Below are 26,534 nucleotides of genomic sequence, written 5' to 3' on the forward strand. Positions count from 1 at the left end.
TTATAATAATATGAGGCTAGCCATGATGCTTATAAAATTCTAACTCCTACTGCTACTAAAGGCAATCTACACCAGTACAGACCCACAATATTTGAGTCATAATATTAGTGAAATATTTGTTCCTACAAACACTTAATGAAGCTTTAAAGGACATCAAAAGATAGCAACATATGATAGATATAAAGTATCAGTGTTTTTAAATACCTAACATAAATAACAAAAGGATTAATTTTATGAAGAAAGCCCATCTTGGTTAGGTAGTCTAACCAGAAAACTAAGCAGGAAAATTAGTCTCTCCAACATAAATACTTCGTGAGATACATTGCTGCTGTGATAATAACTACTCACTTTCATTGCAAGGTTTATTGATCTCTTAAGTTATGTTTCATAGTTGCATTTTTAGAAGTCCTTCCCCAAAGTCTTCTCCTTTATTTATTTTTAACAACTTAAATTAAAAAGAAGTGACATTTTCCCAAGTAGATTTGGTTAGATCAGTACTTTTGCTTCTCTCTTCTCCCAGAGGGACATTTGGCAATGTTTATAGAAGTTCTGGTTATCAAAACTGAAGGGGAGGGTGCTACTGGCATCTAGCAGACAGATACAAGGATACCACTAAACATTTTACAGTGTACAGAATAGCCCCCTACAACAAAGAATTATCTAGTCCCAAATGTCAACAGAACTGAAATTAAAAAGTCATGTGTTAGATATGAAGCTACTAAACTTCAGCATAAATTCCAACTGTGAAATACCTTTGCTAAGACTTTTAAAATTACATTTGTTTTAAGAAAAAAATAACTACTCTTATTTACAGCTTTAAATAATCTCTTGCATTTGCTTAGCATTTTATCACTTACAAAATCCTTTCATGTTTTAATCTCATTTGTTCATAGCTCTGGTGAAGTCATCTTTTCTCTGTTTTACTACCAAGGGCCTGTTGTACAAGAAGAGGCTTAAGGATTCAAGCAAGGTTCCACAGATTCAAATTCTGGATGAAAAATCCAGTACTCCTTTTTGCTATCTTACAGTTGTCACAGTCTTGTTAAGAACATTATATAAAAAGGAATTTAAAAACTAAAAAAAGCAAATAAATCATTGTGCATCCAAGGTGATATGACGCCAAAAGACAGGTGTTGTATGCTTTAAGGGTGGAAAGTGGCAGAGAACAGGGAATGGGTTGGCTATTTTGGGAGGTGGGAAGCAAGTATAGGAGATAAGAAGCGGAAAGAACAAAGACATTAGTCAAGTCATGAGCATACGCACAGACACATCCCAAGTTTAAAATGACCACTTCTTTGTGAAAATCATTCTTTCCTCTATAAAAAGGGTAAGATTCTTATAAAAACATAAAATGGACAAAGGTGCTGAATCCAACCAGAAAAGGAGAGACCACAGTCATTACTTCAAACAGAGAATTTGATATAAGGAATCCATTGTACAGGTGATGGAAAAACTGAGAGGAATCCAGGGATTAGCAACCACAGGAAGCCATAATAATTTGAAACAGGCAGGAGAGAGGAAACCGTATTGCCAGGGCCCAGGGCTGATTCTGTGATAGGCTTGTCAAGCAGGAGATGAAACCTGGGAGGATACGTAATTGTTGCTGGAACAATGCCTGAGGAAGAAAGCGAGGGGGAGAAATACACTGGTTTCTCCCATTCTCCCACACTCCAGGCTCCTGACAGTGCTTCCTATTGGCTTAATTCAATAGGAAGCCAGCTGACACAGGGCCTGGGAAATAGCCAGGAGCTGTCTGAGATTTAGAGCACAGAAAAGCCAAAAGATGGATCTGAAGGACACAAGCTCAGAGCCATCACACTGTCCTGTGGGCATTTTCCCAACACAAGGACACCACAAATTAGTTCAAGGTATCAAATGATTATTCCAGTATTAAATCGTGTTTTCCTTTAAGGAAAAAACAAACAAAAAAACAAAACAAAACAAAAAAAACAGATCTTAGGTCTATCCTGGACCCAATAAATAAGTTAACTAAAAATCAAACTCAGAAAAGGAATTTGACAGATGGAGGACAAAAACATTTTTCATAAATATCTAGACCTAAATAATGACAACTTAGAGAAATAAGGATATATAAAAACAAAAAACAAAAAAACCCCTCTAATAGATGTTCAGAAAGGAAATCTCTGTGTGCACACCTCTTTTGCACACAGTAGGCTCCACATTCAAAACAGAAGCAATTTCTTTCTGAGTTCTTGACAACATGAAAATAAAAACATTCATCACTTTTCCTCTCAAATTCATAGCCTATAGGAGAACACAATTTTTAAAAGGCTGGCCTAATGTTCTTTCTTGGGAAAAAGACTGAGAAAGTAGACTAAAGAGGCCATAATGTATTACTGTAGGCTCTCCCTCTTAACTTGTTCACTATCTGTACTTAATATACATAATTTAATTTTAAGAAATATTTTGAAATTGCAGAATCACTACTATAAAATCAGAAATCATAGAAAAGAAAAACTAAATTTCTAATGGTTCTTTCAGCTAAGTAATGGTTAATATTTAGAAGAGATATAATCCAGGGTAATTACTGGGATATTTGGTTTCTCGTGCAGACTCTCAATCTGCAATAGTCAATGATTAGAAAAACCTCCAGAAAAGTGTAACAGTGATGCTGTTGTTAACTGAGGCATAAAAGTCCTCCTTTACGGAATGAGATAACTAAAGCAGATAAATGTGAACAGGTACTTTAAGTACAAAAATGTAAAGTATGATTCCTGGAAGCTATCATACCTCAGACACAAGTGGTCATCCCTGGTCAGTCCCAGCAGACAGGGTAAGACTGAAGCATCCATATGCAGTACTGGATCTGTCTCTTTGAGTGGAGGAGCCACCAGAGAGGTGGATGCAGCTGCAGACTTATGAGACTCCAGTGTGCAGAGAACATCCTCATAGCTACAGGGTCAAGCAAACAAATGCTATAGTCAAAAGCTACAGTCTCCTAAGGGGAGGAGGCTTTAAGATTGTAACAGTGGAAAAAAAAAAAAAAAAAGATTGTAACAGTGGGCCCCCAGTGGTAGAAGCACTGTGAAAGCAAATCTGGGGTCTTGTGATGCTGTGAAATCCCAGCAGGCCAGCTGGCATTTGGAATAAAGGGAGTGTCTGTGTAAGCAGCTCGAATAAAAGGTGAGTGACCGAGTCAGGGGATCAAACAGAGAAGCCCAGTTATCAAAAACTGGAAAAGAAAAAGATTTAAGTGATAACGGAAGGTAGAGGGAAGGCGTGACCCTGAATCCAGTGTGGAAGTGCTTATGTCCTTCCCACCCAGAGCCAGTTGTTTTTTTTTTTTTTTTTTTAAATCATTTTAAGGCTCAGGTTCTAACTAAAGGCACAGCCCCTAGAGCCCATATGCTTTTCCAGGTTTTATCAAATTACGAGCTGGAATAAAATATCTTGGCTCTAAAATATACAGAAAACTGCAAAATGAGATTAATAAATATTTCAGAGGAAAATTATATGAATCTTTCATTTTGCATAGCCAAACATTGTATTTTTCATCTGAGATAAGACTATATTTGACAGGATGTGGAATAAGGCCTCTAATAGAATATCCAGGGATTATGTAGCCCTTTAGTTGGCCCTTCTTTAGCCCCCCATAGTCCAGGCAGGGATGGTCAAGAATGTGTTAGAACTTCAGGAAGGATGGGCAGGCAAGAGGAAGGCAGAAACCCAAATCACCAAAGCCAGAAATGTGGGGGTGGGGAAGAGAGGGAGGCTTAGGGAAAGGGTATCTGAGACATATGCAGAGGTTGGGCTTGACTGGGTGCTGGGAGGTACAACACAGTGTCCCTGGAGATGGCACAGTCTAGTTTCTAATTTTGGAAATGGTCATACCAGGGTTTCCAAACTGGCAGGCAGGCTGGCAGCAAAGGACACTGAATAGTAGAGAACCATCTGGAGGCAGGTGGCCACTCAGTGTTATGGAGGGGTATGAATGCAAACTTGGCAAAAGCTAGACAGCAGGGCTTAGTTTCTAAAGTTTCTAAACTTAGTTTCCAAAGGGGCAAGAGGCAGAAGAAAGGACTGAGTCAGAGAACTCAGTCCTTCTAAAAGGACTAAAAGAGCAGTGAAAATCAGTGAGTCAAGGAACACTGAGTCATAGAAGTTCCAAGGCTCCCAAGTTCACCTAGTGTGATTGGTTACTGGGCAATCCCAGGAACACTGCTAGAACATTTCCTCCAATGGGACCTCTAGGACTTCTAGATTGGAAGCAGGCCCCAATTCTATATGCCTCCTCCTTGAGGGGAGGGGTTTCATAGTCTAAGTGAAACAGGACGTCATCTGAGATTACTCTGGAGGGCGGGAGGGCCCCTTATTGTGTCCAGAGAAAATGACCATGGAGTGGTTACTTCTCAAATCAGAGTCAGAGGAGAGTGAAGTGAATAGATTCCAATTTTCAGGGAGAAAGCTAGAGAGACAAGGAACCACCCAGTGGGCTTGGCAGGGGCAGTTTTTTAAATAAACTCCTCTAGCCAGAAATCATCCTCATTGGCAGCAGGGTGTGTCTCTCTGGGAGGGGACCAAAGACCCTGACCCGGGGACATTGTGATGACTGAGCAGAGATAAAAGAGGAGGAGACTGAGCAGCTGTACCTCTAGAGCCATTTGAGGCTGCTGCAGAGGCTGGTGACCTCGGGCTGGAGAGCACAGTGGAGAGCGTTAGGCTTCCCCTGGGACTATCTCCAAGGTCCAAGATCAACCACAACTTCTCGGGTTACCTGACAGCAGGGCAGGGCCAGGGCCAGAGCCAGGGCCCCAGCAGAGGAGAAAGAGCTTTTACCTAGCCAAGCTGAAGAAGAAAGAGGTCATCATGGACTACTAGATCATGGCAGCAGCAACCGCCTGGATCCTGGCACACTAAAAGATTTCCAGCAACTGTAAGTGACCTTGATGAGAATGAGTTCTCACAGCATGCCTGGAGGGATGCTGTAGGGGCTTTGGATAACCTTGTCAAAGAGATTATTTTTGTTGTTTTTATCCCATTCCCTTGTAAACAGAAAACTTGTAGATAGGGTAACCAAGATCTTTTCCAAGACGATTTATTGCCTAGATAGAGGTATTGCCATTTCTCATTCACTGGGTATTAGTGATCTAGAATCTAGGGATAACTAATGTTTTAAGAGCCTCAATAATGTTTCAAGACTGATTAAAATTAACATTTGATTGAATGGTTATAAAATGTTAACAGTATGCCAACTAATGAACTGCAACTCAACTCGTACTCTTCATATGGTGATAAAAGAGAAATAGCAAAAATCATCTTACAGTAGACCCCACAGATTATCCAAAGGACCAAAGCATTAAATATATGAATGCACATTTAATTTGAAACAAGAGTATCCTGAAATATTTGAAATAATGTGGCTGGGGACATGAAAATAAAGGTGCCACAGAGGGACCTAAACAAAGGACACAAAAATGATCCTGTTCTCAAGATTCTAGGTGGGCCCCATCTCAGTTTTCTGGAAATGCCTTTTGAATGTTAAGTACATCAAACTTGCAGGCTCTTTCTTGCTATAGGCATCATTGCACAAGGGTTGTAGGTATAATTCTAAAGTTTTCAGATCTGTAATGAGTATCATATAATGCAAAAGTATTACAAAACTAGGAATTCATATGCAAGGCAAAAAGCCAGAGAGAGAGAAATGGAGATATGAGAAAATAAAATTATCCATAAAATAACTCACAAGTTATTAAAGAGCTTTAGTGTTTTCCAAGTAAAAGGCCTAAAATTTAAAACAGTGTAAAATAATTAGCAACCAAGTTGTTCTTTCCATATAAATTCTAAAAGCTAAATGTTATTTTAAATGTCTGGTCACAAGTGTTAGTTTATGGAATTAAGGCCTGAGTTTGTTTCCCTTGAAGAAAATTTAAGACAGGAAGGGATAATGGTTAGAAAAATATGGGGAAGCCAGCTCACTAGGAGAGGAGAGCCTGGTGGACACTGGGAAGGATGGGGTATGAGCAAAATGTCCCGGGAAATACAAGAGTACCTCATGTAGGATTCATGAAGGATATTATGTTTGCTAAAAAGCATACTGCCACTTTCTTGACTCTAACAGAAAAATGAATTTGTGAACTGTCTGCCATGGCACGCTGTAGTTTTTTGATAGCTAGAATTGGAAAATGATAGCACAAAACAGGTGGTGGTATGGAAGGCAGTGAGTCCATTGTCTGTACCCGGTCATGAAATGGGAGCACCTGTGATTTTAATTTAGAAAAGAGAACTAAAATGCTGCAGTCACTAAAATATCAAAGTGGGATGCTTGGTTGGCTCTCCAGATCAGCCTCATAGAGTTGGGTCAGGAAGATCCAAAGTCTAGTCCTCATTTATGCTTATGAAAGAGAGTGGCTCTCCTGATCTTTATAAACTGCCAACCTATTAATTACAGTAAGTAGAACTTCCAAGTCTTACACTGAGTGTGAATGGTTTTCTACAGAAAACTGGCAGTGAACAGAAAAATGAGTATCATAAGTTTCTTGGTGTCTAAGGAGTTGGAACACCCTAACAGTTAATGCCTTAAGCAATGCAAACCTGATAAATGACTGGTGGAAGCACACTATGCTCTACACCAGTGATAAAGCTGTTACTTCTTTATATAGTTATAAAAATCAGTTACGGCAGCAATAAACTATAGCCTATAGTAGTCTTCTTTTCCAATAGGTATCCAGTTAAGTTCTAAATCAAATCAAGAAAGGTAGTTCTTTAGGGTATTGGTATCATAGTACCAAACTTTAATCCAAGCTTATTGACCACTGAGTCATCCTTTACTTTGCCAAACCATCACAATTTTATTAGCATTAGTTATAAGCCATATTTACTCTTAGTATTACCTTATCAATGGATAAAGTCACCAAGAAAAAGAATGGTATGCCCTCACTCTGCAAAAAGATCAAGCCTAGGGAAAGGATTCTATTAGAATATCCTGATGAGCTATTTGACATTCTTATGGTGGAACTAGAACCCTGTTAAGTGTCAAGGGTCACCCAAGTACTACTCATTTCTTAATTAAAAATCGACCTCAAGGATTTATTATAATTTGATTGCCTGAGTATATTACATCAGTGCCTAAGAATGATTAGTGGAAGAGATGGTAGGATAGAATTTAAGGGGTTGAAAGAGCTAAAAGGCCTGGACGGGAAATCATACACAATTTCCACTGTTTCTGTGACATATCATAAAGTTAACAGTCCAACAATGGGTACAGCAAATCGTTTTAACTGTACTTTCTTTTTTAAAAAGATTTCATTTATTTATTCGTGAGAGACACAGAGAGAGGCAGAAGACACAGGCAGAGGGAGAAGCAGGCTCCATGCAGGGAGCCCGATGTGGGACTCGATCCCGGGACCCCCGGGTCACACTCTGGAAAGCAGGGGCTAAACCGCTGGGCCACAGGGGCTGCCCTTAACTATACTTTCTTACGTTTTGGAGAATTTTGCATTGCTATTTCCTCTCCCCACCAGTCTCTAGCCCACTAATGCTCACTTTTACTTCTGCTTTTTAAGTCTTGGCTAAGGCAATTTTGGATTTTATGGTTATGCTGATCTTACTTTTTTTTTTTTTTTCCTGAAACTCCTTAGCACTGGTTGTATCCCTCGCTTGTTTTTTGCGTGTTAAATACACGAATAATACAAAGTACTATTTATTTGAAGCGAGGGAGATCTGCTTTCCCAGTATTCAAACTCCATTTACCCTTGGACGAGATACTTATTATTTCTGATCCTCAGTTGCTCTTATCTGTGAGATGCGAATCATCTCTACCATGAAACTGGAAAGTTGTTTGCGGGGGGAGGGGAGGTGATTTTTAAAAGATCATACGAGTGAGTGAGTCTGTGCTTTCAGGGCTCAACACCTAGTGAAATAACAAAATGTCTTTCCTTCCATCGCTGTCTCCCGTTCTTAGGAAAACAGGTTAAACAATTGACTGATGCTCAGTTTTAAAAAACTGAAAGGAACTGGGAGTGGGGGAGGGTCTTTAAATGATATTCCTGCCTGCACTGGTCCCTCAAAGCTCTTTAAATGAGAATATTCTCGGATCCCTGGGTGGCTCAGCGGTTCAGCGCCTGCCTTTGGCCCAAGGCCTGATCCTGGGGTCCCGGGATCCAGTCCCGCGTCGGGCTCCTGCATGGAGCCTGCTTCTCCTTGAGTCTCTCATGAATAATCAAAAAAAAAAAAAAAAAAAAAGAGTTCTTGTCAGCTAGAGCAAGTTCTCTCTCACGAGTGCTGAAAAATGTTGTGCCCTCGGTCACCTTTCTCTCAACTCCGGGGGGCGGTCTCCTCTCTGCGGGCGGCGCCTCAGCTGCAGCGCTAGTGGCCGACGAGGGGTCCCGGGGCGCCGCCTCAGCTGCGCTTCGGCCGCCCCGGCCCGGGCCTGAGGCCCGCGTCCTCCACCTGAGGACCCGTCCCGGGGGGCCCGTGCTCCCGCGGGAGGCCGTCCGCCGCCGCCTCGGGCCCCTTCGCGGAGGTGGCGGCTCGCCACGGAGCTTCAGTAAAAGTTGGCGGTGGCTTCCCAGCCCAGCACGGCCCCGAGGAAACCCCGAGAAACGGCTGCCGCCCTTCGCACCCCTCGTCCGCCGACTGAGGCATCCCCGGCGGGCTTTTGAGGCGAAGTTCTCCGCCGGGTCGCAGGGGCGGACCCCGGGGAAGGGAGCGCCTCGTCCCCCCCACGGCCGCGCGGCGGCTCCCAAAACCCGGCGGCGGATCCCGGCGGCCGGAAGTGCCCGGCGAGCCCACGCCGCCGCCGCCGCCGCCGCGCGCACGCGCCCTCGCGCGCTGGGGCTGGGGCTGGGGCTGGGGCTGGAGTCGCAACTCGGAAGCCGGAGCCCGGACGGGCCCGGGGCCGGGAGGGGGGGGGGGCGCGCTGCGCGGGGGCGGGAGCAGCGGAGGCGGCCGCCCCTGGCGGCGGGTTTGTTTATCCCGGGGAAGAAGTTTAGGAGCGGGAGATAGGAAGGAGGGCGGGCCGCGGAGGAGGGATGCGGCTCGGTGGAGGCGGCCGCCACAGGGACTCGCCGCCATCACCTCCGCCGCCGCCGCCTCAGCGCGAGAGGAGCCGCCGCCGCCGCCGCCGCCGCCGCCCCGCGCGTCCGGGTAGGTGCCCCTCCCCCGCCGGGGTCCTCGCCGCGCCTCCGTCCCCCGCGCCGTCGCCCGCGGCGCTTCCGACCCTCCGGCGCTGCAGGGGGCGGCCCCGGAGCCCCGCTCCCTCGGGGCTGCCTCCCGCGCCCGCCGCTCGGCCCCTCCCCCGCCCCTCCCCCCCCATCGCTGAGCAGCCGCCGCTCCCCGAGCCTCGCCCCTCCCCTCCCCCGCCGCGGGCTCCCGCCCCTCTACCTGGTGCCTCCGCGCGCCCGGGGATACCTACCTGTGTCCTTTCCCAGCCGGGGCTCTGCCCCGTCCCCCTCCCCCAGCGCCCCCCCCCCCCGCCCCGCACCTTTCACCCCCGACACGTGTCCGTGTGAAGTTACCCCGTGAGCCCGTTTTGGGGGTGCGTCCTCCACTGCAGCCCACCTCCGTCTTCCTGCGGGGTCGTGCCCTCCGCCTTCCCCGCGCACATGCCGCCCCTCACAGATGCTCCCTCACGTTCACCGGCTCGCGGCAACTAACTCTGCGGCCCAGGGCCCAGATGTCCACGGTCCCCCCCCCCCCGCCCAGTGCCGCCCCTTCTCCTCCGAGTCTGTGTGCACTGAATAAAGGGGAGACACGGTGGGCGCCTTCTTCTCAGAGCAGTGAGACCCACTAGAAATAAGGTCGACCTTTTCGCTTATCCTAACTTTTGGCTTCTCTCTCCGTGAACTGTGTCATTCAGCCATACTTTTTTTTGAGGCTTTGTCTGTATTTCAATAATCCTGGGCCTAGATTGTTCCATCATACTTGTTTTTCCCAGTTTTTCCTTACAGCTGAATCCACTATTTCTTAGACAGGAAATTTGAGTAATAAAAGGTTTATACCTTGGAAAATTACATCTCTGCTGCCATAATGGGAAAAGTGGAATATTTCAAATTATCATCCTGTTATTCTTGGGAGAAATGGTGCCTGGTGGTTAAGAGCTCGGATGTAACTCAACTGCCAGGAGCTAAACCCCTGCTTTGCCATCTACCAGCTCCGGCCTTGGGCAAGTTATTTAATCTCTCTGTGCCTCAGTATTCTTACAGCTATAAAATGGGGCTAGTGATATACTTGATAAGATGATGGTGATAAGCGCATAACTTACGCAGGTAAAATACAACAGTTCCTGGCACCTGGGAAGTGCTTGGTAAATGTTCTTTATCATCATCCCTTAGCTTTACTGGGTTTGGCTACTGGTAGGTTAATTCTGAGGAAGAAAGATGGAACTAGGAGGCTACTTTTTGCTCTTTTCATTTAGCACCTTTTTTTTTGCTGTTGTTATGATTCATATTTTGTATTGTAAAAATCAATTCCTCCTTGTGTGAAAAGTGCAGAATTTTAGCTCCTTATTTTCAGGTAAGTTTCCAGGCCCCAAGCAGGTCGGTCCCAGCTTCAGGTAATCCTTAACATTTTGTATTTGTTTTGAGAATAAATGAAATTGAAATATATAGCAGGTTTATCATAGTGCTAAAGGAGGGTTTTATGGATAAAAATTTCAGTATGCTGCTAATTAAATAATTAAAACTGATTATTCTCATCAGTCTCTTATGTTGAATTGGTACTCAAGAGCTTGGCTTCACTCAAAAGACTGGTAGCTTTTCTCTCTCAACATATTATGTTTATGAATATGACTATGCCTTAATATTTCCCCAAATTTCACTCTTTTAAAACCCTGACAGTTGGGACGCCTGGGTGGCTCAGCGGTTAAGGGCCTGCTTTGGCCCAGGGTATGATCCTGGAGTCCTGGGATCGAGTCCCCCATCCGGCTCCCTGCGTGGAGCCTGCTTCTCTCTCTGCCTGTGTCTCTGCCTCTCTCTCCGTCTCTCTCATGAATAAATAAACCTTTTTCTTTTTTATAAAAGAAAACAAACGAAAAGAAAACCCTGACAGCTCTTGCCATATCTGCTTACCTCCTGTGTATTCCATGACAATTCCATTAAAATCCAAATCGGTACTGTTTAGTTTAATAATGTTATAAATAGTGACGTATGCAACTATCAAAATAAAGATGTTTTCCCACATATAGCTTAAAATCCTGTTTTGTGTCACCAGTGAGATGTACTCCAAACTTTGAGTGACAGTACCTTTGCTTATGCTGTTCTCTGGCCTAAAATAACCTCTGCTCTTTCCCCCACATATCCAGATTCTACCTATCTTTCACATAGTTTCTGCCAACACTGGTTTCTTTGTCTTTTGGCTTTCCTGTTGTCTGTATTCTGCATTTTTGGCTTTGAATGGTGTAAGCCCTGGTTCAAGAAAAATGACTCCCCTAGAGTAAGACTTTGAAAGTTTGTAGGAACTTTGAAGGGGGTGGAATGAAATTGACATTCAGCATCTACTCTGTGCTGAGCACTCTTCCTTTGATTTTGTACATATTCTTTCTAAAATTATTTAATGAGCACTTACTTCATGCCAGGCATTGAGGATACACAGGAGCAGCCCTTCTGGGCCAAGAGTTCTAGTGAATATCAAGCCCTAATTGCTCTAAGGTATCCAAGGCATATAATGAATTAACTCCTCTCTTATGGACCTGAAATGGTACTAGCTTTGTACATTGAGAGAACTGAGTAAATAATCTCTTAAGTCAGTTTCTATTTAGGGCTTAATTTTTGGAGAAAAGCTCCATCAGAAAATAATAATATGGAATCTGCTTTTTTGTAATTTATTTTAATGTGGCACTGACAGACAATAAGCAAGTAAGCAGGTAAAATATAAAAGGTAATGGTAGTCACTAACACTTATAAAACACTGTGCCAGGCACTGTTTCAAATAATTTACATCTTGTTTAAACCTCAGTTATAATAACTATCTCTTGAAGAAGGCTTTATTATATCTCTTTCACAGATAAGGAACCTGAGAAGCTGAGACATTATTTGACTTCCATAAAATCACACAGATTTATAAGTAATGGAGCCAGATGATATTGGGTAATCTATTACTTTTTGTTGCCTCTCAGATCTTCCAGTTCCTGTTGGTTGCTTTAGGCCAAGTTCTTCACCTTTCTGGGTAAAGAAAAAAAAAATTCTGACAGTGAAGTTTCCTTTTTTAGGTTGTTTAGAGAAGTAAAGGAGATGTAGCTTTTGTAAAGCACATAGTAAGTACACAGACTTATCCCAAGTCTTAAGTATGACTAGATATTGAAGGTATTTGCATTTTGGTGGTCCTGCTCACCATTATGTTTCCTGACATAGATTTATTCACTTAGAAAAGTTTATTGAACAAATATGTGCCAGGCACTCTGCTAGGCTCTGGTAATGTGTGTTAATGGAAGGAATGTACCTGTATTCTTGGAAGCAGAAGCTATTGGAATAAAGAAACTAGATAGCTAATTACAAAAATAATAATTAAAATTAATGATAATTGCCACAAAGGACACTTAATAATATTAAGCAATGAAAACCCACTAATGTATCAGGAAATTCTCCTCTGGACAAATGACTTTTAGGTTAAATCTGAAGGATTAACGAGTTACTCAAGTAATGTTGGCAATTTCAGCTTTCTAGAACTGAAAAGCTGGGTGATGCAAAATGAGATTAGAGCAGATAACAATAGTCAATCATTGCTAAGCATTTTTACTTAAATTCTGGCAGTGGGAAGCCACTGGATAATGTTAAAAAGCTGAATAAGTTACTTAGATTTTTACTTTAAAAATATACTTGACTCCTCTGCAGAGGGCACATTGGAGAAAGGCAAGTATAAATGCAGGGAAACCAGTTAGGCTAGTGGTTCTCAAACTTATCTGTGGAGAAGGACCTGCTTTGGTTTGGTTTTGATTGGTTTCTAACCTGTACTGGTACTTTACTGACGCAGAATAAAATGGATGTTGTGGCAGTTGTCAAATTGGTGTACAAATTTCTAAATACTTCTTTTAGATACTGTATTTACCTTGTTTCAGACCAGTAACAGTTCATGGATGACTCTTGGTCTGCAGACCACACCTTTGAGTAGAATTGAGTTCAGCTAATATAGTACTGGAGGCAAGAGATGATGGAATCTTGGTCCAGTACGGCAGGAATAGAAAGTAACTAGATTAAAGGGGAGTAATTTGATAGGATTTGGTGATAAATTAGATTAAAGGGTCTAGAGAGAAAAGAAGGCAGAATTTCTAGGGTTGACGATTCTTGTGACTAACATAGAGAATACTGGGGAGAAGAGCAGGTTTTTTGTTTTGTTTTGTTTTTTGTTAGTTTCTGGGAAGCAAAGAGAGTATTGATCATAATTCATTTGGGAATCCTAAGTATATGGCTTACAATTGATACCTTACTGTGGCAGATGGGGAATGAGATTGCCCAGGGAGAGAGATGATAAAGAGATATAGTAGTCCCCTGTGAATTTTCAACATTTAAATTTTGGGAAAAAGAAATGTAGCAAAGGAGACTGAAAAGGTATAGCCAGAGTTGGGAAGAAATTTTCCTTGACATCACCGAAGCCAAGGCAATAGACAATAGGCTATTTGAAAAAGGAAGGAGTGGATCATCAAGTATGTCAGCTATGTTGAATAAAACTGAGAACTCAAGTGGGCAACTAAAAAAAAGTACTCTTTGGATTAAGCAACATGAAGAAAATTTTATTATTTTTATTTATTTAGTTAGTTATTGGGGGCAAGGAGCAGAGGGAGACAGAATCTTAAGCAGGTTCCATGCCCAGAATATGGAGCCTGACACCAGGATCTCAGGATCATGAGACTGAGCTAAAATCCAGAGTCAGACACAACCTGCTGAGGCACCCTGCAACATGAAAATTTTATATTTCTCAGTAGTGTATCCATAAACTAGTTGATGATGAAATTTGTTTAAATCTGCCAAAGCAACAATCCCAAATTTAGGACAAAATTATCATATCTATAATATGAGCCATCTTCCTAACTCAATTTAGACTCTTATTTCTATTTATCACCATGTAGATATTCTATAAGCATCTCGAATTCTTTCTACAACTCATTCATTCAGAACATACTCAGGCAGAATGTTTTTAAAGAACTATTATTCATCAGGTATTGAATATTAAACTTCTAGAACTGTGATTAAACTTAAGAGACTAAGGGCATTGGACAGTTAAATATTGTTAGTGTGATTAGTACTGTCATTGCAGCTTATTCAGGTTGCCTTGGAAGCACGGAGAAGAGGCATCAGGGAAGGCTTCCTAAGGAAAATGACACTTGAGTCTTTCTGAAAGACAAGAGAGGTGGAGAGGGCAGTGCAGTGGTGGAGTAGTTTAAAGAAATGATACTTCAAGTATTTTGAAAGCATGCAAAGGCAAGGGATTGTCATATGCATGGTAGATTGTGCCGTTCAAAAGTTTTTCTCTTGCACTTGTGTACCTCTTTCTGTGTGCCATTTTGATTAATATCACTACCCATGTGGACACCAAATATGGAGACACCTCTGAATATCTTCAAAAGTTGAAGATTATATTTGTTGTAGCATTTCTTTTCAAGGTGATGTTTTATTTTTATTGGCTGACTTTATATATTACATCCATACTAATAGAATCATTAAGTAATTGATTAGCATAACTCAAAAATCTTGGTTATGCTTTGATTTTTTTTTTTTTTAATGGGAGAAATGTAATGCATACAAACTTTTTCTGAAACTTAGTTAAAAATGAAGGCTTTGGTAAGGATTTTAAGAGTTTACTACTAAACCTCAGGTATATGGTTATTCATAGTGCTTTTGGACTCCATAGAATAAGAACAGGCCCCTGATGCCATAAATACTATTTTTGATAGTTGTCTAAATGTCCCTGGATTTACTCTCTTGCACTATAGTAGGACACAGGTCATCTGCAGGGATTACTTTCTGAAGAGCACTGTGGTTGGCAAAAACTTATTGGCAAGATAAAAAAAATAGTATGTTAAAAGGGAAAATGAAGTTAAATGGATTTTAAAGACACAGTAAAGGAGTAAAGGTTCTAGAATTTGTCTGCTTTAAAATAAAAGGGGAATGGGCATTATCAAAATTTGCTTCTGAATTCAGTGAGTTATTATAGAAATGTTAACTCTGATTGGCTAAGGCAGTCTCCCTTAAATTTTGTTAGGAAAATTGTAGCTCTTACTTAAAGTTTATTTTTATTATTTAATATCTTTTGTTCTTGCTTTCCCCCTGGTTTTTGGTTCCTTAAATCTTACTGAATCTTCCGTAACAACTGTATATATTTCATGTATTACTATGGTTCTTAGAGGCATACCTTTTGAGGCCTCCTATTTATACATATATGTAGAGCTCTGATGTTCTGTATGTTCTAAAGGAGGACAGAATAATTATTAGCATTATATTTTGAATCGTGTTCTATAACTACTGTATGTGAAACAAAACTTTACATAAGTTAAAGTTAGCAAATAAAGAAAATTATCTACAAATATAAAATGGTGTTACCTCAAACCATGATTGCCATAGGTTGTTTATACACCAAAAGCAAGTGTGTGATGGAAGTGATTCATCCGTGCAGTATGAGAAAATATATAAGAAATATGAGAAAATTTGTGCAGTGTGCTGAGAAAATACTCCTTTGAGATTGTTGTATTTACTCTCATTCTTTATTAGATATGAGAATAAATAGGAATGACAATTTAAAAAGAGTTGCTTTACTCTCCTATTAAGTAATGCAAGATCTCAAAGGTTGTAGTATGATTTAAAAGTAGTATGATGCTTTTAAAATACTATTTGAGATTAGTTAGCAAAGGAGAAACTATTGTTTCCTGTCTGGACATGTTTTTTGAAGCAAATTTAACAGTTCTTTATTGTGTATATATGCATTTCTACTTCTCCCACCACCCCTCTCCCTCAAGGTAATTAAGCGATTTTAAGGTAAAGAGTGCAATAGATTCAAGGCGCTTTACTCAGTTGTAATTTGGATACAATTTTTGTTTTAGTGGGAAATTTCCCTGAAAGGTAGTTTTCATCCTGGCAGTCACACACACACGCACACACACACAGACACACACACACGATCATTGAATATAAATTCATTCTGAAATTGTCAAGGCAAATATCAACATAGGAAGCTACAAAATAACTAAATTAATTGAATTTGATTTAATTAAAAACTTCAGCAATTTTTAGGATCAGTTTAAAACCTTTTTTAGTTATTCTGCATGGCATTTGAGCTTCAAGTTTAATATGTCCAGTTTTGTAGAGCTCAAGTGGGCAGACACTAAGCAAATTTGTCATTTCTGATTGCATTAAAAGTGTATTATTTATTTATTTTTGAGAGAGGGGGGCCAAAGGAAAGGGAGAGAATCTTAAGCAGGCTCACTCCTAGTGCAGAACCTGCCATAGGGCTCCATCTAAGGACCCTGAGATGACCTGAGCTAAAAATCAAGAGTCAGACGTTTAACTGGCTGAGCCATTCAGATGTCCCTAAAGTATATTTTTTAAAACTTGAAAATATTTTTTTCATGTATTTTATCAGTGACATTTGAGAAACTGGCTTGAATCAAGTGGTATTTGGGAGTACCTTGATTTATGTTTTAGTCTTGATGATTTTTATTTTCTCAAGTATCTTATTTTCACTGTTTTATTTGTGTGCTTCCCCCCCATAGCAAGTCACTTATCAATGAAAGTTGCATCATTGAATTGTATAACAAAATCTGTATTTCTTTCTCACAAAGTATAATCAAGTATATTTGAATATGGGCCTGAGAAACTAGCAACTTACCATAGTGTAAAGGTATTTTCATAGAATTTTCTCATAGATTTTGTTTATAGGGAAGAACTGCCCTTTTTAAAGCATTTGTACCCAACACTGTCAAGTACATTTAGAAAATCATCTCATTAAGTATAGATAATACTATAATTTTTTGAATGGTATTTGCCGTTACTTACAAGATGCACCATTATTTTGTGTACCCAATGGGAGAAAACACTATCAATTACAATTGTAAAATGCCATCAATTTTAGAAATATCAAAATAAGGGAAAAATGGGTATCTTAGAATTCATGAAATGTGGCGTTAATACTTCATTTTGTGATTATGACCAAAGTTTTTCAAAATAAGTAACCTCCCAAACATGAAATGAAAATTTATCCTGCTTTAACGTGTCTGCCTTTGGTTCAGGTCACAATCTTGATGTCCTGGGACTGAGCCCCACATAGGCTCCCTGCTCCATAGGGAGCCTGCTTCTCCGCACTCCCTGCTTGTGCTCTCTGCTCTGTCTCATGCTTTCTCTCTCTCTCCCTCTCTCTCTCTCTCTCAAATAAATAAATAACTTTTAAAACCTTTGAATTTGGGATCCCTGGGTGGCGCAGCGGTTTGGCGCCTGCCTTTGGCTCAGGGCGCGATCCTGGAGACCCGGGATCGAATCCCACGTCGGGCTCCCGGTGCATGGAGCCTGCTTCTCCCTCTGCCTATGTCTCTGCCTCTCTCTCTCTGTGACTATCATAAAAATAAAATAAAATAAAATAAAATAAAATAAAATAAAATAAAATAAAACCTTTGAATTTAAGTAGTTACTTAGCATCTCTGCCTCCACATTCTCATCTATAAAATGGAAATGGTAACAGTATTTACCTTGAAAGAGTATTATGTAAGAACCAAATTATAGTCACATTTAGAATAGTGCTTTTTGCATAATTAAATGCTTTGTGTAAATGTTGGTTAATTAAGAACAATATTGCTGTTTCTGATCTAGGATATGCAGGTAAATGTGTTTGAAAGGGAGGGACAAGGGGCCTTATTAAATGGGCCATTGGTATTTGGAGCACCCAATGAATATTAAAGTGTTTTGTTGATTTATCTTATTTTTATTTTTTATGTCTTTTAAAACTAATGTGAGATGGCAGTCTTGACAACTTTGATATCTAAGTTGCATTTTTATTTTCATAAAAATAGTCTTTTCATGTGTGTTAAGACATGGTCAGAATATTGATTGCTATGATGAATATCTTGAAAATAACCTGTGATATATTTAATGATTCCTGTCAACTTCATAAGAAATTCATTCAGAAATATTTTTAAAGAGTTTCAAATTAAAGAACAGTGTTTTAATTTTAGTTAAAACATCCCACTTCTTGCATTGTGAAATACATGGAGGAAAAATAATACTGAGGCAGTTTTTATTTTCATGATTGATTCATTTGATATTTAAAATCTTGTCATATGCTCTAATAATAAAAATAGGTTAAGACCTTCCTTTGAACTTCTTGATTTTTTTCTTCATTCTCACTTTTGCTTTGTTTTTGTTCTTTCTGTTTTGAGCTCACCATGATTCATTTGTTCCATAAATGGTTATTGACCAGCTCTTAAATATTAGGTTCTATTTTTACATTGATGAATTGGAAATAGCAGTTGACCTGGAATCCTCATTATTTGGAATTTATAAATACTGTCTAATCATTGAATGCTTGGGCACAATGCTGCACTCTTAGTTTTAATCCTTATAACTACCCTGCTAGTGTAGGTCATTACTTTTCAAGGGTTTCTTCTAAATGATTGGCAGAAGAGTGAATTCTTTGTTGATGGAAGGGAGGTGAAGCTCTGTATGAATGGTCAAGGTAGTGGTGGAGGAGAGCTTTGTGTTAAATTTTTTTTTTCAAATATTTTTAGTGTTTGCTTCAGAAAAGGATTTGACTCTTGGTTTCTATAACATTAATACAGCCTTCTTTGTTTTAATATAAAAATGTTTTTAAATTGTCATGAGGAAAGATTTTATTTTATTTTATTTTATTTTATTTTATTTTTTTTTTATTATTTATTTATGATAGTCATACAGAGAGAGAGAGAGAGAGGCAGAGACACAGGCAGAGGGAGAAGCAGGCTCTATGCACCGGGAGCCCAACGTGGGATTCGATCCCGGGTCTCCAGGATCGCGCCCTGGGCCAAAGGCAGGCGCTAAACCGCTGCACCACCCAGGGATCCCCCTTTTTTTTTTATTATTATTATTATTTTTTTTTTTTAGAAAGATTTTAAAAAGTGTTTTGATTTTAGACTGCTAGAACATGGCACTGGGGACAGGATTTTATCACAGACATGTAGGCATTAAGCTGCTATTACGTATTTTTTTTATTTTAGGTAAATTTTTATTGAAGCTTAATATACATTTGAAGACATGCATATCATACAGCATCATACAGCATGTACAGCTTTGTCTGGCTTCTTACCCAAAATATTTATTCATTTTTATCATCATCATCATCATTATTTTATTTTTTTATTGAGAAAGAGAGAGAGAGAGAGAGAGAGAGAGAGAAAGTATATGTAAGGAAGCACAGGTTGACCAGAAGGAGGAGAGGGAGAGAAAATCCCAAGCAGGCTCCACGCCCAGTACAGGGCTCAACCCTGAGATCATGACCTGAGTTCAAATCAGTAATCAGACACAACTGACTAAGCCACCCAGGTGCTGGCAGAACCATTTATTTTTATATGATCCATTGGTGTAGTGCATAGCAGTAGCTTATTCATTCTAGTTGTTCTATAATATTGTGTCACTGTATTACTGTATATGCCATAAATTATGCCATAAAACCCACTCTACTGGGTTTTTTATTCTTTGGCTTATTTATTATTATTATTTTTAAGATTCTCGTTATTTATTTGAGAGAGAGAAATGGAGATAGTGACAGTGAGAGCAGGAGCAGGGAGGAGAGGGTGAAGCAGGCTCCCACTGAGCAGGGAGCTCAGCTGGGCCCCAGGACTCCAGGATTATGACCTGAGCTGAAGGCAAATGTAGAACTGACTGAGCCACCTGGGTGCCCCTACTCTACTGTGAATGAACATCTAGGTTGTTTGCAGTTTTGAGCTGCCGTGAATAGTGCTCCTATAGAATATTCTTATGTGTCTTTTGCTGCACACATACACATTTGTGTAGTGTATTTTCCTTGTAGTGGGGTCATGGTGTGTACTTCTGTTCAGTTTTAGCATGTATTGTCCATTGTTTTCCAAAGTGGTTATATCAGTTTATACTCTCATCCAGTAGTGAATGAGAGTTCCATTTGTCCCATATACTCTGCAACACTTGCTTGATATTGTCTCATTTATTTAGCCATTCTGGTGGATGTAAAGTGGTATTGCATTGTGAAAAGGCTAGGTTTTCAAAATAAGCATGGTTCCTTTTCCCACTCGTACCCGCATGCACACCAAGGAAAAGTGGAATAGAGACATGTTTATTTTCACAAAACCCATCAGATGATTCTGGCTGCCTTGTCAGTTAAGATGCAGAATATAAAACAAATTTAAGTATAATTTAAGGAAAATGAGACTGTCATGAAAATGATAGCTTCACTGTATAGTTCACTGACTTTCTGACAGATGGCGTATTTCTGCCTAACTATTGCTAAACATGGGGAAGGCTTTAAGATTTTGCAAGCTGGAGAAAAGTTTTGTAGGCTAGTTTATGGAGTGAGTCTGCAACATTGGCTCAAAGCTCTCATTACACAATGCTGGAATGAACTTGCTCTTACTTAACTTTCTACCCAAATTGTAGGTTGTGTAGGTTCACTTTTTTGTTGTTGTTAAGGTCTGCTACCCCTTAAATAAGGAAAATATCTGCACAGCAGGGCTTACTCAGTTTTCAGATCTTGAAAGTTGACATAATTTTACCATATGCCCACAGCATGCTGTGTACTGTTTTATATTTAATTTTTTATTATAAAAAATATTTTTTATTATATGTGGAGTTTCATCTTGTGTCAACAGAATGCAGTGGTGCTAATATATTTTTCATTATTAAATTGTGTAGTGAAAACCAAGGTTGCAAAAAATATTTCTACCTGTGTATCCTGAAAGTATTAAGATTGTGGTTATTCCTCGATGAATGTAGATCATGTTAGAGTTTATGTAAGGAAGTGTCATTCCTGTACCTTTTATTCTTAATTTCTTCTATTAAAACACACATATAAACTGATAACTGCAGGTCAAGATAGTTTTACCTTTTTAACATTTGCTTTTTTTTTTTTTTTAAGATTTTATTTATTCTGAGAGACACACAGAGAGAGGCAAAGACATAGAGGGAGAAGCGGGCTCCCTATAGGGAGTTTGATGCAGGACTCAATCCCAGGACCCTGGGATCACAACTTGAGCTGAAGGCAGATGCTCAACCACTGAACCACCCAGGCCACAACCCCCTTTTTAACATTTTCATATGCTTTTTTATAGATAATATTTTTATATCTGACTTCATTTCTTACTGCTGGAAAATACTGTTCCTGGGTAGAGCAGCCATTTGATAAATACTTGTGCTTTACACATTCGTAAGTAGTTACTGATTATTGCTAGTCATGAGAATCTTGGAATTATTAGCTCATCAGAAGAGCTGAGATGGCATTCATGTCCTTAAAGTGTTCCCATGAGGTATAAAAAATGATTCAGGTTATTTTGCAAAGCATTTCCTAGTGGAGAGGTAGGGCTGATAGGTGGATTCAATAATCTTTTGTTAACTCCAGTTTGACCATGTGCTACATCATTTCAGAAAAGACTGGCTTAAAATTCAGGATCTCCTAACATATTGTTCTTCATGGGTCATTTTGCTTTATTTCTTTCTCTTTTGATTTCTTTTTCTTTTTTCTCCCCTGTAAACTAAGCAGCTATCTGAAATGTTTTTCTTCAAGAAAATGTTTTTCTTTAAGGAAAATAAAGTCATTTTAATGGTGATGTACATGCTGGATATAATGATGTAGACATGTGGATCCCTACTACCCTTTATCCTAAGACATACTATTTTGCCAATTTTTTTCCATAGATTTTAATAACTGAAAGATCCAGTAAGTGTAGTTTCTTTTACCTTTTTTGAGGACAATGGTTTATCCTACTTTTATTTAGGTAGTACTAATTTAGTCTTGTGTCTCATTGTCCTTGTTCTATTTAGCATTTGTAGTAGATATCTTTTTAATGAAGTATTATTTACTAATTGTTGAATTATAATCCTGGGTGGGTTTGGTAGATTTTTACTTCCAGCTGCTGCTGTGATCTAGTCTAGTGATATATAAAATGAATGTGTAATAATGAGTTCTGTCTTTAACAGGTGGTAAAATCTGAAAGGAATCTACTAAGTACAACTCTCTTTTTCTAACCCTTCTTTCCTTTAATGACAGTTAATCAAGATGGGGATTTCTATGATTGTTAAGTGGTCTGGGATGCAAATAACGGGAGGTGGGCAACCAACTTCTGGTCTCAGGGGTTAAGAGATAGGTGATGCCACTGCCCTTATTGACTACTTTAGGTACCAACTTGTTCCATGTCGGGTGCTGTAGCCTACAAGATTGGAGTCACAAGGATGGCAGTAGGCAGTGGGAAATTATAGGCTACTTGAGCTGAAATAGATAGCGGCTGTCTCGTCCTGCCATGGAATGTGTAGAGCAACAATTATAATAAAGCTTTGTGCTATGATGGCAGCATTCTATAATCTCCACTTTACATTGTGGTAGCCACTAGCCACTTGTGTCTATTGGGCACTTACAATGAGTTTAATACAACTGAGGAACTGAATTTCTAATTTAATTTATTTCATTATTTGTTAAGACTTATTGTGCAACAAACCCTTTTGACAACAAATAGTTAAAAACAGAACTATGTACTTAATGAAAGCATCCACTTAAGAAACTACTCTTCTGCTTATAAAGATTTTTTACACCATTGCTCAGAAACCCAAATGAAAGAGCAAGTTGTGGGTGGTTAGATTGACATGGAGTGGAAGGTTTACAGAATCGCTGTAGTAAAATAGCAAAGGAGAGAAATGTGAAGGATGTTTGCTAGAGAGTGTTTGAAGTGAGGTATTGTGGGTGTTTTGAGTTTGATTAGAATAAGTGAGGCCAAAATGGGCATAATGACAAGAATGGATAGGGCTTAATGAAATGTTGTAAATCAGTATTGGGATTAAATTGGTGACAGAAAGGAATAAGTTCTATTATAAAAATGGTATACTGAAGCCTAATTTTCATCATTTGCCCAAGCTATTTTAGGTAATAAGTTCTAAGTCAGAATCTTTGAAAAAGATTGCTAAAATTTCAAGTGGATAAGATCATTCAGGAAGGTGAAGTAACTCTGATGCTGGGAGTTTGGAAGTGAACAGGAGTTCGGCCATACAAAGTGGTGGCAAGAACTGTGAAAAAGACATGGAGACAAGTGTTGAAGTCCTCCATAAAGGAGCCTGACTGGAAGAGGGATGAGAAGATGATAAAAGGGAGAAGAGGGTAAGAGAACATAACACTCCATTCATGTGGTTGTCATATGGTTTTGGCAGAAGTTTAGAAAAGTGGTCTGGAAGCCACACTGGAAGGTTGCAAGAATTCTGTGTCTGTCTCCTTTTTCTAGATTCTTCACAGGTGTAAGGAAAGGACTTTATTTTAGCAATTCTGTGTTAGTTTCTTTAGGTATTTGCCTCTCTGACCTTGTGTTTATTTCTCCAGTGCCTGGTGCCTTACCTTTTAGGTACTTAATGTTTGTTCAGTACATGCTAGATGAATGTGAAGTTGTTTCAGTGTCCTAGAATTCTAGAACAAAGGACATTGCTTAGACACTTTTAAAAAATTATTTGAGAACTATTAAAAGGAACTGTTTCTTTAACACAATTGTATTTTCAAAAATGGAATTAATTACCCCAATTTTAATTAGACATTTTTACATTTGAAAGAGTAATACCGGAAATAAATTATATAACTTTACATAAATCAGTGGATGGTAGTTTCTTAGTGGGTTATTAAGGGTCGCTGAAATATTTGGAGACTATTCTTGATTTTCAGAGGCTGACTAGATGACATTTCAAAATTGTATATCTTTCAGATCTCTAGACAATTATTAAAATTCTTATCTCTGGCAGTGGGTTTCTGTGTTTTGTCATTGAAGCACTAAACTCTTGGAGGAAGGAATAGTAGTAGATTGATTAGCTTTGAGCAAGACGGGTACAGAAGTCTTCACTTTAAAGGTAAAAAATTTTGATCCCTGCAAAACCTAGAGCAGGAAGAGAAATATGAAAGCTAAAGATTATGACTTTGTAAAAAATAAAAACAACAAAACATAACTGAGGGCAAAAACACCAAAGTTGGGAAAAGTAAGAAAAGGGAAATACAGCTTTTGTCTTGAATCCTTGTTTTAGGACTTAGGTAAATTTGAAAAATGTCTAGGGTTAATTTTAGTGGATCCAGAATTGGCAACTAACTGCAGAAACTACCGTAAGTACTTTTCAGACCTTATCTCCTTTAATACTCACTGAAATCTTCCTGGGTGAGGAATTCTTCTTTCTGAAGATGAGGATGCTAAGGGCCAGAAAAGAAAAGTAACTTGTTCAAGGGTTATAAGTCCTTTATTTCCATTGTTTTATATACAGGTCTTCCAGTTATATTTCAGTGAGTTTTAACAAATATATTCACCTGTGTAACAACAGCCCAGTCAAGATACAGGACATTTTCATTACACCAGAAAGTTTCCTTGCAGGCAACCCGCGTGGCACAGGGGTTTAGCACCGCCTTCAGCCCAGGGCCTGATCCTGGAGACCCCGGATCAAACCCCACATTGGGCTCCCTGCATGGAGCCTGCTTCTCCCTCTGCCTGTGTCTCTGCCTCTGTGTGTGTGTGTGTGTGTGTGTGTGTGTCTATCTCATGAATAAATAAATAAAATCTTTAAAAAAAAAGTTTCCTTGAGTGTTACATGATTCCTAAGAGACATTTGGACATCATTCTTTTTCCAGTTATACCTCCACATTACTTGCATTGAAAAGGAACTGAAGCCATTAGAGATAAGCAATGTGAGAGCAGCAGTTAATAGCTGATACAGTTTGTTGGACAGCCAAGTGATAAAGGTTGAAAAAACAAAAATAAGACCTGAAAATAACATATTTATTGGACTTTGCTCCTCTTAGTAGTTTATGAGACTGTTACTGTCTTGTAAACTAGTTCTGTCTTTGAGTTTAATATTGGTATGCGCAATAAACATTTATTCAGCGCTTTCTGTATACCAGGCGCAATCTAGATGTTTTCTATACATTTCCACATAGTACACTAGTCATATGAGGTAATTACCATTTATTATTATTTTACAAACAAAACCGAGGCCCAGAGACCTCACACAGCTTCAGGCTTTGAATTTAAGTCTAATATCAGAAACCAAATTCTTAAAACCCTGATAGTATTTCCTGTATCATTCTGTAATACAAAATTATATTTGCTACTTAGTTTTCTAGGTGGCAATAAATTATATGCTTCCTAAAACATATATAATACTTTTTCCATAGCTAACTCAAACCAGGTAGTATATTTTTGCTATCTGTTGCCTTTGGTATGAAGCCATGGTTACATAAATATAAAAATACAATACTCTTAACTAGTTAGGCGTATTTGATGAATTAGAAAAATTGTTGTATTATGGGACACCTGGGTGACTCAGTGGTTGAGCATCTGCCTTTGGCTCAGGTCGTAATCCCAGGGTCCTGAGATCAAGTTTCACATCAGGCTCCCCGCAGGGAACCTGCTTCTCCTCTGCCTATGTCTCTGCCTGTCTCTCTGTCTCTCTCATGAATAAATAAGTAAAATTTTTAAATATATATATATATATATAAAGAAAAAGTGTATTATCAACTAAAACCCTTGGATTTAATTTTTGACTACTTTGTTGTTGTTTCTTAACTGTATGACCATGAATCATGTTGCTTCTGTGTTTCAGTTTCCTTATCTGCAAAATAGAAGTATCTACTTCACAGGGTTGTTTAGAGGATCCAATTAGCTAATACGTGAAAGAGTAAAGTTCTGAAGTGTAAAGTAAAATCTTATGGATTATTGTACTAATAACTACAATAAATTCTATGCAAGAGGCATTGGTTATACAAGTATTTGAGTAGTTAGAGAGTAATTCATTTTACTGAGGAAATATGTGGGGTTATAGATAGGTTAGTAAAAGTTTTATAGAAGTGGCAATTAAGATGTACAGATTAAAGTGTTGGTGCTTATAGAAAGGATAAGATTAAATTATCATTTGTTAATTGAGATAATTTACTACTTTGAGTTGGGTAAAAGAAGTGGTATGGTACTGTAACTTATAAATTAGTTCTTGAATTAGGCAAATTAACATTTTTAAATTATATCAAAAAGTTTATAACATATATTGTCATGCTTTTCATACATTTTAAACAGAACAAATTATGCATAGGTAATTTCTGATTGTCTTGTTAGGATCTTTAAGCCATTGCTAAAATTTTCAAAAATTAGACTAATGCCTAAGTAACTTGATTTTAGAGACTATCGTGAACTCAAGGTAATGCTTTGGTATCTAGATGATCTTGTTCCCTTATTTGTACTTGGGTTACTTTAAAGTATATACATATAGGGGCACTGGGTAGCTTAGTTGGTTAAGCGTCTAACTTTTGATCTCAGCTCAGGTCTTGATTCCAGGTTGTGAGTTCAAGCCCTGCATTGGGCTCCACGCTGGACATGGAGACTACTTTAAAAAATACACACACACACACACACACACACACATGTGTATTTGGGTAAC

At 39.1% G+C, this 26,534-nt stretch overlaps 2 protein-coding genes across 6 annotated transcripts in view; one reads left to right on the forward strand and one right to left on the reverse strand.

Annotated features, from left to right (window-relative positions):
- The window catches only part of LOC121482136 (translation initiation factor IF-2-like), a 325,404-nt gene extending 315,839 nt beyond the window's left edge, over positions 1-9,565 (reverse strand). Inside the window, exons 1-3 of the mRNA XM_041739977.1 lie at positions 9,477-9,565; positions 8,268-9,349; positions 2,752-2,913 (exon numbers count right to left, since the gene is read on the reverse strand). Coding sequence (XP_041595911.1) covers positions 8,359-9,349; positions 9,477-9,565 — 1,080 coding nt within the window. The 3' untranslated portion in view covers positions 2,752-2,913; positions 8,268-8,358. The remainder of the gene's footprint in view (positions 1-2,751; positions 2,914-8,267; positions 9,350-9,476) is intronic.
- SPOPL (speckle type BTB/POZ protein like) overlaps positions 8,968-26,534 on the forward strand; it is a 62,538-nt gene continuing 44,971 nt past the window's right edge. For 3 of the 5 annotated variants that reach the window (XM_041739576.1, XM_041739580.1, XM_041739581.1), the window contains exons 1-2: positions 8,979-9,105; positions 23,002-23,241. The gene's annotated coding sequence lies outside the window, so the exon portion shown is untranslated. Of the gene's footprint in view, positions 9,106-9,928; positions 10,124-23,001; positions 23,242-26,534 lie in introns of all 5 variants that reach the window. The other 2 variants (XM_041739579.1, XM_041739577.1) reach the window with 2 other exon arrangements.

Source organism: Vulpes lagopus, chromosome 24 (genome assembly GCF_018345385.1).
Source record: "Vulpes lagopus strain Blue_001 chromosome 24, ASM1834538v1, whole genome shotgun sequence".
Lineage (NCBI taxonomy): Eukaryota > Metazoa > Chordata > Mammalia > Carnivora > Canidae > Vulpes > Vulpes lagopus.